The 14,963-nt window shown below is 45.2% G+C and overlaps 1 protein-coding gene across 2 annotated transcripts in view; it reads left to right on the top strand.

Annotated features, from left to right (window-relative positions):
- Positions 1-14,963, top strand: part of DVL1 (dishevelled segment polarity protein 1) — a 77,266-nt gene that overhangs the window by 25,976 nt on the left and 36,327 nt on the right. For both annotated transcript variants that reach the window (XM_084274511.1, XM_084274510.1), the window contains exon 2: positions 9,278-9,347. In XM_084274511.1, the coding sequence (XP_084130637.1) occupies positions 9,278-9,347 (70 nt within the window). The remainder of the gene's footprint in view (positions 1-9,277; positions 9,348-14,963) is intronic.

Genomic DNA, 14,963 nt, shown 5'->3' with positions numbered 1-14,963 from the left:
AATAGACTGCTTTCGATAGGTAACGAGATATAATGCCATAAATGGTTGTGTTTTAGTGGGATTATTGCACCTTAAGCATCTGCACAACCTCTGAAATACTGTTCATTAAGGAGCAGAGAAACAGATTGTATTCCCTATGTGCCATTGCTCTTAAAAATATTTATAACTGACTGTTAAAATACATGATTGGAGGCCATTCCTCATAGATACTGTGGATTGCACTACATTTGGATATTTTGAGATACTGGGAAGGAGTTGTAGTGAGGGGCTGCAGCCCAGCACAAGTCGGACTGGGCTGCACCTGGCTGAAATGGAAGGATGAGACAGATCTGGGCTGGGAGCCCAAGTACCAGTTGGTTCACAACACGTGGAACCTTTTAGTGTGAGTCACTGCGTCAGGCTGTTGTGCTTGGTAACAACTGATAGGCCATTAAAAGTGTTTTGAGTGTGATGCAGATGGCTAAACTGGATTGCTGTAGATCAGAATTCCCCTGTTCCCAGTTGAGGCAGCTGTAATGCTGGTAATCTCTGCTTTCCTCCCTCTCACATGCTGCTGTTGTTCTTCTTGGATTCGTGTGCAGGGACTGTGCTCAAGCAGAGCTCTGGACTTCTCTAACCAAGTAATGAGGCTTTCTGCTGCTCAGATGGCTCTTTAAGTAGTTGTCAATGAACTTAAAAACGTGAAGGTTCCATAATTTTCTTGTAGGGGAGGGGTTGTCATAGGCCAAGGGATGTCCTCAAGGTCATACGGTGGGTTGGTGCTGGAGTGGAGCCTGAACCAATGTAGCTGTCCTTGAGTCACAGCTCATTGCAAGGAAAAGTGAAGCTTTATCACAGAATCACCAGGTTGGAAAAGACCTTTAAGATCATCAAGTCCAACCATTCCTGTCCTGTGCTAAACCAGATCTCTAAGTACCTCATCTGCCCTTTTATTAAACACATCCAGGGAAGGTGACTCAACCCCCTCCCTGGGCAGCCTGTTCCAGGCCCCAACAATGTTTGAGAAGGGCAGATTCAGGCTGATTCTGTCCCAGGGGATGCAGTAGCTCTTCCTTCATCTGCCTTAGCTTAGGTCAGTGTCTGGTACAGGGCCTAAGTGCCAAAACTTTCCCCGCAGCTCGAGTGATCCCTGCTGTTGTGGAAGGCGGGTGTGACAGACCGCGGGCTGTGCCTCGGGGAGCGCAGGTGGAGGAAGCAGGGGAGAGGCAGTGATGTGGGCAACAGTGTTGAGTGTGGTGATGAAGATCAGATGCAGCAGAGGATATAACTGGTGTATAAACATACAGGAGCATTAGCTGTTAATTGCAGACAGAATCACTGAGGCTGTGTGTTTAGATTTGTAAGTGTTATTCATAACATGTGGCAGAGAGTAGCAACTGATCACAGAAGTGAAGAGAACGTGTTTCTGGATGCACTTGGGATCTGTGCAGGAGGAGGTGAATTTCTTACACACGATGCAGTTTCTTGATGTTATTTCTATAGAACCTGTAAGAAGGAGCGAGTGTGCATGGGGGAGGGACAAGAGGTTGGCCTGGGGCCATCGTGAGAGCGGCTTTCACAACCGGCTTTATGTGAAGGGCCACTGAGCTGGTGTGGCTGAACCTGTGCAGGTGATGCTGAGCCATCCTGCCAGGACAGCTCTTGCCTGCACTGAAGCTGGATACCTGTTTTTGAAGAGCGTTTTGTTCCAGTGTTGGGTGTGTCGTTTCTAGTGTAATTGTGGGTAGCATGTTCCTATTCCTTTTTGACAGGTTTATGTGGGAGTTGGCATGCAAAAGTGCATATATGGAAAAGCAAAGCTCTGTCAGTCTTGTTTATGAATAACAACCTAAAAAGGAGAACGCTGGTTCCACTCTGGCTCTGTGGGATGTTGAGGAGTGATTGGCATGAACCTTCCCTAGAGGGGCAGGGCAGGTTTGCCTCAGTGCTGCAGCAGCTTTGCTGCTCAGCAGCTCAGTGGGGTGCAGGAGAGATCTGAGGCTTTTGTGCATCACAGGAGCCTGCTGGTCCTTTGTGTTGAGCAGAGCCCTTCTGTGCTGCACGGCATTATGGTGTCTATCTGCTCAGCAAAAGGATTTCTCTCCTCCTCCCTTCTTTCTTACCTCCAGAATAAACATTACATGCTCGCCAAGCCTTGCCTGTAAATCCAGTGGGTGGCTGTATTCTCATTCACTGCTCCAAGGGCGAAGGGTGGCTCAAGGCTCTCTGTGTTGTGACCTCAGCTGCAGAAAGCCCAAAGTTTCAATTCTGCATTAAAGATTCAAGCAGAAGTGGTAATCGGCTTCAGAAAGACTATTTTTAGAGCTGCAGCCTTGGATTCCAGTCATGGAGCTGCAATTTGTCATGCGATCAGAGGGTGAGAGGTTTCTCCCTTTCTGAGCGTGTCAGCTGTGTGCTGCTGGGTTTGCTGTGTGCATTCTGCAATTTCAGCTGTCCTCAGAGGAACCACAGCTCTTTATTTACCTGGGTTTTCCTAAAAATGGCTGTTCCCTGTCATTTGCTTTTGTACTGTTAGTAAGCAGTCTGATCTACAGAGATGTTGATGTTCTAGATGGAAGTTTGGTGTGATATTGCCAGGCAAGATGCTGGGGTAGTTTAACAAGACTGGATCTTACTCTGAAAGGGCTCTTCCTGAAGACCTGTAAATATTTTTGTTTCTTTTTTGTTTCCTTTTTTTCAATGGACATTTTGGTCAGGAGAGTTTCTCTGGAGCAGCTAGTATCTGTGGAGCTTAATATTACTACTGTAGTTCTGACTGCTAGTCCAGTGTGCAGATATCTGTCAAACCACAGTGGAAGTTGGGAGCTTCCAAAGCAAGAGTTGCTTTTGAATGAGCTGAGAATCTGCCAGAGTGGTTAGTAGAATCTTACAAATAGCTTCCCTTAGTATTAACTCCTTGCAGATGTGGATTTATGATTGCTTATACTTTTACTAATTTAGACAGATTTTATTTGAAAACTGATGCTCATAAATAGAATAAAGTTGCCCAAAGAGCTTGTGGAAGCTCCATCCTTCAAGGTACTCAAGTCTTAATTGGATGTGGCCCTGAACATCTTAAACCTGCTGTGAGGACAAGGCTGGACTAGATGACCCCTTGATTTCTCTTCCAACCTGCATGACTCTGGGATTCAAAACTAACATCTGAATAATCTCTGATCTGCCTTTGTGGTGACAGGAGTTGTTGAAGAGCTGCACAGAAAAAATAGCTTAATTACTTCACCTTCTCTCTAAGGATCTTTAAGCAAGTTACAGAAAGTAGTGGATGGAGCTTGTCTCCCCTTCCCTTGTCTTCCCATCAGCAAAGGACAATAAGGATGAGTTAAGAAAAGACATGACTATGACCACAGTGACAAGGTGGGATTAATCTTGTGCATAAATATGTCATGATGCACGCGCTGTGGCACGGTACACATGAACCTGGAATGAATCTGTAGGGGTCACACTGCTGTGCCAACCCTGCATTTCCCATATCTGTGGCCTCAGAGGATTGGGGCTGCAGCTGGTGAATCAAGCAAAGGAGGATTTCCTTGTTAGCCTCATTTTTTTGAGTAGAGAGAAAAAAATCATCTTGCTCATTCTGGAGACAAAGGCTCTTGGGGTGTGCATGATGCAATCAAAGTGCAAGTGCACGCAACACTGTCAGACCCAGCGGTTAATACCCACTTGCCTAAATGCTTATGAATCAGAGAGTCATTAGAGGTTTGTGGGGTTCACTTGGTTTTCTTAGTATGGAGTCAGCATATATTCTGAGGCAGCAAAGAGCTTGGCAGAGAGATGAGAGTGAGGGTAAGCCTCAACAGTCCTTGGTCTTGGGGCTAAAACCCTGTGTGGAGGAAGAGGAGAAGTCAGGATACTGGAGGGTAACCAGGAGTATAAACTGGTCACAGAAACAGGTGAGGTGCAGGAGGGTGAACAAGACTGTGTTTGATAAATGCACAAATACCTATTTGTGCAGAGTAGGGTGGAAGCAAAGTCAGAGGATCCAGACACAATTCCAGGAAGCGAGAGGAAGGAGGGGCTGTTACCAGCAGTGATTGTTTCATTTAGTAATTAGTTCTTAAATCTCCTCTAAGTCAAATAAAGCAGAGGATGTGAACTTCTGAAAACTATTCCCCCGTTCCCTTCCCCACACATCCCCACCCTTTTTTGCACATACTCCTTCTAAGTGAAGACTGTATTGATCTGGGGTTTGATTGCAGGGGTCTTGCTGTCAGTGTGGAGCAGGTGGTTGGGGGTGTCCGTGATGTATGACCTGGGGTGGGTTGCTCCTCTCTGTTGTTATTTTACCTGGTAGATGGATTTGAAGGATGAACTAAAGGATCTAGATTAATCTGCATTTAATTACATTAAAAGATGTAATATCTCGTGCACTAATGTTTTTCTGGAGTCCCACAAAGAGGAAAATGTTACGTGTCTCTGAACGTTGAAGCAAAACCTCTGTCTAAATTATTAGTGTGCTGGCAGAGTCTCCCCTCCCTCCCTTTTGCAGTGGAGGATGGTGTGTGGCTGGAACACAGCGGGTTCATTTGGGGTAGATCTGCTGCTGGGAGCTGTTGTGACCTGAGGTACCTGGAAGTGGCTGAGCAGCTCTGTAACCTTTGGTGTGCATGGAGAGGCAGCTTTGTAAACAGCTCTGTCTGTGTAGGTGTTTATTTGCTCTCTTCTCTGACCCAGAGTGGCTCATAAGCTGGGTGAGCAGAAGATGTGTGTGCTGGATTAGACAGCGTGTGTTCCAGCAGCTGCAGAGGCACAGTGTTGGCAGGAGGAAGGATGGGACCTAGGAAGCAAATAGCCCCTCTTGTGAAGGGCAGCGTTAACTGTGAGAGCAGGGGATGTGCTCCTTGGTATCAGGTGGTCAGTGTTCTTGTTATCAAACTGTAGCTCCATCCATGACTGCATGTGACAGCACCAGTGTCAGATCTCCACAGTGGACCACATCCAGTACCTATAGACTTTTCACCTCAGTAGGTCTCTGGCAGATCAAACACATCATCTCATCTTCATTGCCATTTTAGCTTGAGTTGGGTCTTGGTTGTGAACCCACTACTTGGGGTGTTAAGACCCTGGTCTAAAGCTGCTGTGCATATTAGTTCCTGGTGGATGGAGTGTGTTTCAAAAGCAGGCAGCAGTTTGGGGCTCCCTCTGCCCTTGTTCTAAGTTCCTGTAGAGCAAAAGAATACAGAGTTGTCCTCAGACTGGAGCATATGGCTGCAACCATTTATATTCCTTTCTTCCCTTCTCTCTGTTGCTTCCCCTTCCTGAGAAGTGAAAGGAGCTGTGTCTTTACTACAAATAATGATTTGTAAACCAGTGATACTTGAAATTAGTGGCTGCTGCTGTCTTTGATGTTCTTGGCACTGTTGATTGCTACCCAAAGCAAGCTGGGAATTACAGTCTGTCATTCTCTTGCCTCATAGCTCAAGGCTGTATTTAGTAGTTCAAGTTGCAACAGATCTGAAAGTTGTTCCCTTCAGCTGCAGCAGAAGGCTGGTGCTGTGATGGTGTGTTGATTTGCAAGTGGTGACTTCAGCGAGCTGGTTTTCCATCACGAGGACAGCCAGAACCAGTCTGTGCAGTATTGCAGGGATATCCTGACTGCCTGTGTCACTTTTAAAGACCCCCAAGCCTTTGCTCTGGAGGAAACCTCATCATCTCTATGCATTTAATGCTTGAATTTTGCTAAATCTTAGAGCTGGATGCAGAGCCTCCTGCATATGGCTTCTGGGGTGCAGCATTTTCTTATGGGGGCAGGGGAAATACTGTCTCTTCAAACATGCAGCTGTCAAGATAAAATGATTGCAGCATCTTTATTTGCTGATCCTGCAATTGGATCTTTGCTGAGTAAGTGTTCTATCCAAGGCTCTCCGAAACACAGAAGGTAATATTTGACTGCACTGGGGCTGGACACCCGTGCAGATGTTGAAATCCTGCCTGCACACACACTTTGCAGCTCCAGATTTACAGGTCTGAGAGTCTCATTGAACTGTCAGAGGTTTTTAAAACATTGACTATCTGTTGATTTAAAGGAGTTTGCTCATAATTTCCTGTTGTCAGAAGGTGAAGGGAGGACAGATGCATATGGAGTTAAATGAATATTTTAACACATTTATCTTTCCAGTAATATACAAGGGGTGAAGGCTGCCTAATATTGTACTGGTAACCATTAACAGTGCAAGTAATGGTGGAGAAAGAAGAGAATGTTCTTTCCTTCTTTAAAAGTGGATTTATCCTTCTTTGAAAAGTGGATTAAAATGTGGAAATGCAGGTACTAGTGGTGGTGTTATTTATTCCTAATTTTCCAAAAGCAAGTTGGAAAGAAACGTTTTGTCCATTTGCTCTCTTCTCCTTCCTAGCCAGTGTTTTTCTCCCTCTTACCATGACACTGTTCCATGCAGAGTCAGTTGCTTTGTGGTTATTGTGGTTTTTTCCACAGCAACAAGAAAGACAAAAACATAAATAAAGGAAAATGTGGTTGTGGAACCACAGATTTTTATTGAGTTTAACTAGACTTCAGGTTGGCTTTTTTAAAGCTTAGAGATTGCCAAAGCCAAATTGTGCCTGTCCCCCTGTGTAGGCATTTGAGGCCAGAAACCTCTTTCTGTTAGGAATCTGCTGTCTGACATCCCACCCTCTCTCCTCTCTACCCGTATCAAGCCAGAAGACCTTTCCTTGTGTTTGTACAGTGCCTTGTTCAAAAGGTGCCCAATTCTGGGTGGAGCCCTTGGGCAGTAAAAATAAGGTCTTGAGTATTGACACCAACGTGTAGTAGTAAAGCCTCATGGTTTAGAGCAAACCTGATGGTTTTGCAGTTGAGTGATTTTTCTATTAGTTTGCTCTGTACCTTCAACCTGTATGTTATAAACCCCAACCAAACCATACCCAAACCCCACCAAACTCCTTGGCCAGTTCTCCCTGACCTGGGCAGCCAAGGTTGTGAATACCCCTAGCTCACAGTGAAGAAACAAAACCTTTACAGGACAGGTGACTCCCAGGACTTGGCAGAAGTACTTTGTCGGTCTGGGCTGCTGTAGAGCCATGGTTTAATTGGGTCTAGGCAGAACTGGGAGAGCAGGGCTCTGAATTTAAAGGGTGCTATGGGCTTGTGAGCGTTGTGACAAATAGAGTACTATGGATCAAGTGAATTCCCTCTGTCCTGGACTGCTACTTGTTGAATAAGAGACTAAAATGGGTTGAAATGACCTGCAAACTTGCTGTGCTGTGTGGAAGTATTTCTGGACATGAGGCTGCCTGAAAGGGGAATGAGGTGAGTGTTGGGATGCTTGCCTCTCAGCCCTGCTCCAGCCCTTGCCTGTAGGGTTAGAAGAGTGCCCAGGACTCAGGGTACAGGGAAGGCTGCAGGAGCATTTCAGGGGAGGTTTGAGCAGGGCTTCAGGTTGCAGTGATTGCTGCATAGGGGTGTGGGGTAGTGTGGGGTGCTCTGTGCTGCCCTGCCTGGGGCTGCCTTGCCTCTGCCAGATGATGGGTTTGGAGTTTGCTCCAATTTGCAGATCAAATAAAAAAAGCTTTCAGATGGAAGCTTGTCCTTAAGGTCTGCTTTCTAGGCAGAAGGGATTCATGTCTGATTGGGGGGTGAAGGGATGGCATGGACCATTTCTGTCCTGTCATGTGGATCATCATCAGCCAGAAAGAGCCCATCGTAGCACTGGCTCAGAGCTGCATCTCTCCACTGAAACTGCTGCACTCCAGCAGTGAAGCTGTTGTACCAGATCCTGCAGTCAGGGCTTCAGGGTTAGCAGAGTTCACTGGTTCTGCATGTAAACTATGCATGAAGCCCAGGTTGCAAACTAAACCACCACTCAGGCTGGTTTCTGAAAAGGTGACACCTTTAAAATGCCTCATTTGGTGGTCTCTTCAGAAGCCACCAGCAATGCCTGTGTCTGTGAAGACAGTAACCCGTGTTCTGAGAGGTCCTGGCCTGGTGTCCAGGAGGGGAGTGTGTTGTTGCAGGACCCTCCAGGTCCAAGCAGCAGTCCTACAAGCATGGTCTGAAGTGTCCCACTGAAAGATGACATTAGTAAGTGCTTTGTAGTGTTAGAAGCTGCCTCGCTGGGGGCTTGTTGCAGAGTGCTTAGGGCAGTAAGTAATTACTCCTGGTAGTACTGCACCACTAGTTGGTTTTCAACCTGCTTTTTTCATCTGGATGAATCCCAGAGTGATTCTGGTGTAATCAACAGTGCCATTGTTTCCAGACCCTGGGTGGGATTTTGGAGGCTTTCTGGGATGTGCTCACCTCTGCAAGCTGCTTGGTCCAGGAGTTCCAGGAGAACTGGAGAGTCACTTTGCCTCCAGCAGACCTGATAAAGATCTTGCTGACCTAAACTGCGATCAGTTTACTTTCCAGGAGGATGACTGAGCACTGAATCCTTTGAAGAATTCAGAATATCTTTTTTTTGTAGCTATAAATATATATCTGTGTGGTTATGACTGGCTTGTTGGAAGAACAGAAACATTTCAGTTGCTGCTGAATCAGAGGCTTGGCATTAACTCCAATGAAATGGAGCATTTCTGTTCTCTTAATAGTTGTGTCAGTTATATTTGGCTATGATCAGTCTTAAACTGTTGAAAGAAACACTGATTCTGAGATACCAAGTCACTGTGTCTTCAGAATAAAAAAATACTGAAAATCCTTATTCTAGTAAAACAAGTTGCTGATCTTATTCCCCTTAATTATCAGGGTTTGAGTTCTGCATTAAGGTTGTTATCAAGAAGCCTTCAGGATGGCATCAAGCTGAAGGCTGTATGGCATTGATCTGTTTAAAAAGGCAAGGGCTGGGGGAAGGAACTCAGACTTGTGCTTCTGACCACCTGAGTTCTGCCCACAACTCTTCAGTGTGGGGAAGGTGCTGTATCCTGGCTCCAAATGCAGCCTAGGAGATGGAGGTAATAGTCCTTTCTTTGCTGATGGATCTGTGGTCTGTGACACTGAGCCTGCACAGCACACTGGGATGGGAATCACCATCAGATCTTTAAAGATTGTGGTGAGATGGAGAACTCCAAAGTGGGAAAAGTGCCTGTTTGTGCCAAGCAGTTTGGGGTGGCTGTCTGGAAAGGCACTGCTCTGGTCTCTGCTTTTACTTGCTGCCTTTGTTCTAGTAGTCACGTATTCTTTAAGCATAGAAGAGTTGCTGATACCAACATTTTAGTAAAAATCTGTATTTTTTTCTGGACCACTTAAGAAAACCACTGTCCCTTGTGACCTGATGTGATTTCAAGCTCTTGATTTTTCTTCCTGTTGTGTTTTGTTTTCTTTCCCCAGGGTGGTAAAGGAGGAGATCTCAGACGACAATGCAAAGTTACCTTGCTTCAACGGAAGAGTGGTGTCCTGGGTACGTTGCTCACGTCTCTCTGTATGTTGTTTGATACAGCAGGGCAGCTGGTACATGGATCCTGATCTTTAGAAGTGTCTTGAATCTCAAATTACATGGAAGGAGAGGTTAGTTTTTCAGTATATCTGTGGCATCCTTTAAGTAATCTATTTCAAAATTTAGAGTGAAGTCCACAGATGTGTGCAGGGCTGAAAAGGTGGTTTAGACATGAAACCTTTAATGTCAGTAACATGTTGTGTTGTCTTTTCATTCCCACTGTTGTCTCTCTTCCTTGCTTCCTAAATACCCCTGAATCTGGTTGGCAGCTCTGCAAGAATGGTGTAAAACCTCACGAAATAAGGCTGGACTTGTGAAAACATTTACTTGGCTGTTGTTGAAACTAGTATGAGTCAAGCTCATAGCTCTCTAATGCATGACTTGACTTTAGTCCTCCTACACACCCAAATGTCTGCAGAATATTAAACACTTAGTAGATTTTGTAGTAAATGGAGGTCTTAAAAATTGGGAAAATGTTTGCCCTTAAGTCTGTACTCTCTTAATTGGCTGTTTTGTCTCTGGGAAATGCATTCAGAAGGAAAAACTACTTTTTTCTGGTAGGACCTCCATCCTTTGTTTTTGGCCTTTGTGCTCCAACCTCTTCACTCAGCAGCAGTAGCTGACTGATAGCCAGTAGTGTGACTTTCAGAGCTGTTGGTCAAACAGTAGAACAGTGTGCTTCCACCCAGCAGTGGGTGTTAGGCAACTGGATACCTTGGTCTGAAGATCAGTGAGTGTTTCAACCCAGAGTTACTCTGATACAAATCTGAGGTGCTGGGGAAAGGAATGAACACATCAGGGATCTGTCACTTGCCTTCACAAAGAAAGGAAGATCCCCATATGTTTTGCTCCATGGAGGAGTAAATTGGTTGTCAAAAGAAATACTCATTTTCCAGAATAAAATCTCTGGCACTGGGGAATAAAATTAATGTTGAAACAAATAATGAAACAAGCCAAGGTCTTTGAGACCCAACCGTCCTCCTAGAGCGCCCTGGGACGAAGCACAATGTTGTTTCTTAATGAGTGTTTTGTCTTATGGCCATTCTTGTGTGAGAACTAAATATTAGGGTGGTGTTAACTTGCCCAAGTCGTGGCTGAGTGTCTGTGCTGATGGCCACCAGTGTGGTACGAGGTCCCTGCTCCTTTGGGGGGCTGGAGAGGAGAGCAGGGCTCAGTGCTGCTCTGTGTGCTGCTTTCAGGGTAGGCTTGAGCTGTGAATGCTGGTGGTGCTGGTTTTGTCTTCAGTCCAAGGATCACTGCAGGCTGTGGCATGGTGTGCTGACAGTGTGGGAATGGATTGCACAGAAAGGGATTTCATGTGTAATTAACAAGCTGAAGAGAGCATCCCGAAAGCTTCAAATAAAACCAGGCTAGGAAGATGTCATTTACGTTGCCATAGCATGAGAGCAGCATCTGTTCTAAAAGCAGAGGGGAGAAATGAATAGTAGCTCTTATCAGGAGAGCAAATTGATCCTGAGAACCCCTTTCCTCCCTCTCAGAATGTAAGGCTTGCACCGTGTTTGCTCCTAAGTGTCATTCCCTCCCTGATTCTTCCCTTTCCTCCCGTGCTGCTGAACTGATAAATATTAATTCAAACAGCAGGCTGGTACTTGGATTGCCTTCTGTGTCCCTGCACTGGGTCTCCTTCCCAGTGCATTCAGGAGTGTGGTACTGTTTGTTTTTGTCTTTCTGCTTTAGTTCCTCTGCATCTGTGATTCCAAACACTGGTGATTCATTTCAACCCTGCGAATGATTTGGGCTCTTCTCTGCAGCAAAGTGGGACTCGGGTTGTTCCAACAAGGGCCAGTGTTCCTGGAGTTTAAGCAAAAACAACCCCCTGACCCTAAACTATTCCACATGAATAAGGATGTGGATCATTTAATTTGCTTTTACATCCCAGTTCTTTAACATCTTCCTCCTTCCCTCTCCAAACCAGAAACCCAAGGGCGTTTGATCTCGGGTGGGGAGGTGAATTATTTTCCCAGCTTCTGAAATAATATGAAAGATGAAAATATACACCTTTTCTGTTTTCCAACTGAAAACCAGGAGAATAGAAAGAAGAGTAAGATCAGCACAAGGACAGATACATACACACACACACGAGTTAAATGTTATGTTTTAATTCTGTGGCTGTTACTATTTTAAATTCAGAGAAACAGTACAATTTCTGAAATTCATTTTAAGAATTAATTCAGTTTTTTGTGATTCCTGTTCCAGTATAGGTTACTGGCTGCTTTCCAAAGGCAGAATCGTTGCTCCAAGGACTGGTGCCTTGTTTCCAATCTTCCCACCCATTCCTATTTTTAAGAGTGCAGTTTTGCTTGGAGGCTGCAGTGGAGATCAGCTCCCTTTTCATCCCCTGTGCTGAGCACTGTCTGTGTGCACAGCGGGACACACGGTTGCCGATCCAGAGACCTCAGTCTGGTATTTTCTTTGAATGTCACCATTATTTGCTTTATCCACATTATGGGTGGAACTGAGAGACAGAAACTTTTATGGGAGTTTCTTCTTTCCTTCAAGGTCACGTAGAAGGCCTGCAAGTGGCAGCAGGTATCTCATAGTCTGTTTACTTCACCTTAAAACCTTCCCTCTCTCCAGTTTTTTAGAATGAGTGTATAGGCAAGTCTGAGTTGAAAGCAGCTTTTTAAAATCCATAACACTTTATTTTATTGAACCTTTCATGGGCGTCCTGGTGGACAGCAAGTGGCTTGTAAGCCAGGGATGGGCCTTTGCAGCGGAGAAGGTCAGAAGCATCCGGGGCTGCATCGGGAAGAGCAGTGCCAGGTCTTTGGCAGAGGTAATCCTCTCTGCTCAGCACTGCTGAGGACATGTCTAAGTGCAGGACTGTTTAACTTCAAGAAGAGAAGGCTTGGGGAAATCATACCAATGTGTATCAATACCTGATGGGGGAGTAGGCAAGGCAGGGCCAGATTGCTCCCCAGCACCAGTGAGAGGACAAGAGACAGCAGGCACACACTGAGTCAAAGGCATTTCCATTCACACATTTAGAAACCCAAAGTGTTTCACTCTGAGGCTGGCAAACCCCAGGTTGTCACACAGTCTTCGTTCTTGGAGATACCCAACACCTGACTGAAGGAGGTCCTTAGCAGCTGGCTGTCACTGAGCCTGCTCTGAGCAGGTTGGACTAGGCAATGTCCAGAGGTCTGGTGCAATGTCAGTTATTAGTCTGTGATGCTGTGGAAGGGTTCCCTGCTTTTTTTGGAGCTTTTCCATCATCCTCTTTAATGATAAGAGTGAGGCAGTTCCTCAGCTGCCATTGATGGTCAATATGGGGATGAGCCTGGTTTTCCCAAACCAGAACACAGACCCTCCCTCATCTCTTATGTCTTCAGGAGAAGAACGAGTTCAATTTGCTTTTCTTCCTTAGGTGAATTAATGCTGTTTCAATGATAAAGAGTGAAATAGTTTTTATTCTTAATGCCAACCCAGGAACTTAGCACACAAAAATCAGTTCAGTCTGAGTCTGTAGCCAAGTCGCTCACAGTGGGAATGGTGCTACTGCAAAGATGGAAAACAGAATTTAGATGCTCAAATTAATTGTTTCAGAGAATTAGTGCTGTAGAGCCTTTTGTGAGTGCTTTACCAACACAGGCTCTTCAGACTGCTGCTCAGCAGCATATGATGTAATGCATTATCAACCATCGATTTCAGCTGAGGCAGAGGCAGCATGTTTTGGTGCAGGTAGGATAGATAGATGGATGGATGGATAGATGGATGGATAGATAGATGGATGGATAGCTTGCTTCAAAGGATTTAGCCTCTTTCCTACGTATCCCACCAGTTTGGATTGGATTTATTGCTCTTGGGAATCACAGACTGCACCTTCTGCAGCTGAAACACCGCATCTGACCTGCGTTATGAATTGCAAATGACTGTTTCCACACTAACACCCATAAAATTGCAGTGCTTATCTGCTTCTATTTGCTGCTAATTACTGGAGGAGTTTTATGTAAATCGTACTGTAAGTTAATTGCTCACAGTTTTGAACCCTTTAATATCTTATTCACTGGAACCTAACAGATAATTGCATACATATTTTTCAAGGCTAGCAAAGTTGGTCTTCACATTTAGGACAAACTCTGTTTTGGGTAGGGCTCTTCCCTTTTCAGGTTTGTTTAGTGTTTGGTTTTTTTCAGGAGGGGCCAGAGCTTTTCTTTGTGTTACAAACTGTGTATCAGCTGGTAGCAGCCAGCTTGGGTTTTTGTCAGGGAACCATCTGTGGTAATTGTTGTCCCCACTGCATGTGCTGCAGTGTCTGTGCCTGTATTCCACATCAGGACCACGTATTTCAAAGTGGAGCGTTACCCACACACAGTGTAGCTCAGCTGTCTGCTCCCCCACACCCCTCTTGACTGATGCAGTGGCTACTTTGAAGTTTACATGATGACTGGCATTTAGAAATTTGAGATTTTCATCTGGTTTAATAACATTTGAATCCTTCTATTTGTCACAGGTAAGAACTTTGATCTTGGTGTCATATGCAGGACTGATTTCCACAGGGGGAAATGTTCAGGGGAGGATCTGCAGGTCTTTAGTTGGTGCTTGTTTTTGCTGCCCTGGGAACTCAGTGTACAGCTAGATTAGTATTGAATTAAAATCACTGCTTCTCATTAGCTGTGTAAACATCCTCCCCATCCCTCCTGTGCCCTGCTTGGTTTTTTCCCCTCTGCATCTTAGATCCTGTCCTTTTGATTTCAGGGTGGGTATTTTTGTGGGGTTTGTTGGTGTTTTGGTTTGGTTTTGTTTTTTAGGGCTAAATAATTTAGGACAGCTCACTAGATTGCTTTTCAGTGGTTGACTTTAAGGTTTTTCACCAATTCTAGAGACCAGCATTAATTGTGTGGCAGAATTTTTCATCTAGTGCTTATTACAATAAACTAATTTACAGAAACATCTTCTGCCAAAAGCAGCTGATCCACGTGCCCCTTGTGCTGAGACACACACAGACACAGAGAGCACAGGGGGTGGTTTTCTCAGGGTATAATTGGAGTTCTCTGGGACCACTTACCTGAGCAGAATTGTTTGCTCATTTTTGAATTTTCAGGTTCAGGTCCTGACCAGGCAATCTGGGCAAATATGGAAGAGAACACGTTACCCTCAGGCTTTTTGTGGAAGCTCAGAGTGTCTTTGTGGTGTCTCTGCAGGGCTCAGGGACAGCCTTCCCAGTGGAAACTGGGAACGTGGACAGAATTGGCTCGGGGTGGCTGCCAGCTGGGAGCAGCAGTTTGCACAGGGTGGGCTGGCTGTTATCTGGGTTTTTTAGGAAGGCTTTGCAACATCTGGGAACGATTCCCTGCCAGGCTGTGGGAATGTGCAGTCTTTCCCATTGGCTAGCAGTGATGTCAGAGCCCTGTGTCAGGCTGTCTCCTTGGGTTTTCCCTTCTCTGTTATCCCAGTGCCAACAGATAATGCTCGTGCTGTTTGTGTGTTGGCTTTTCAGATGCTGTATTTGCAGTTGCAATTAAAATTGTTGGGTAGAGCCATTTATTCTTCTCCCATAGAAGGCAACACAGGAGCTCCAGGGTCGTTAAATGATCTTTGCAGAGTGTATTGCTGCTG

This window comes from Gallinula chloropus, assembly GCF_964237585.1.
Source record: "Gallinula chloropus genome assembly, chromosome: 23".
NCBI classification, from domain to species: domain Eukaryota; kingdom Metazoa; phylum Chordata; class Aves; order Gruiformes; family Rallidae; genus Gallinula; species Gallinula chloropus.
The sequence above is the reverse complement of the archived record's forward strand: the minus strand, read 5'-3'. Positions and strand labels throughout refer to the sequence as shown.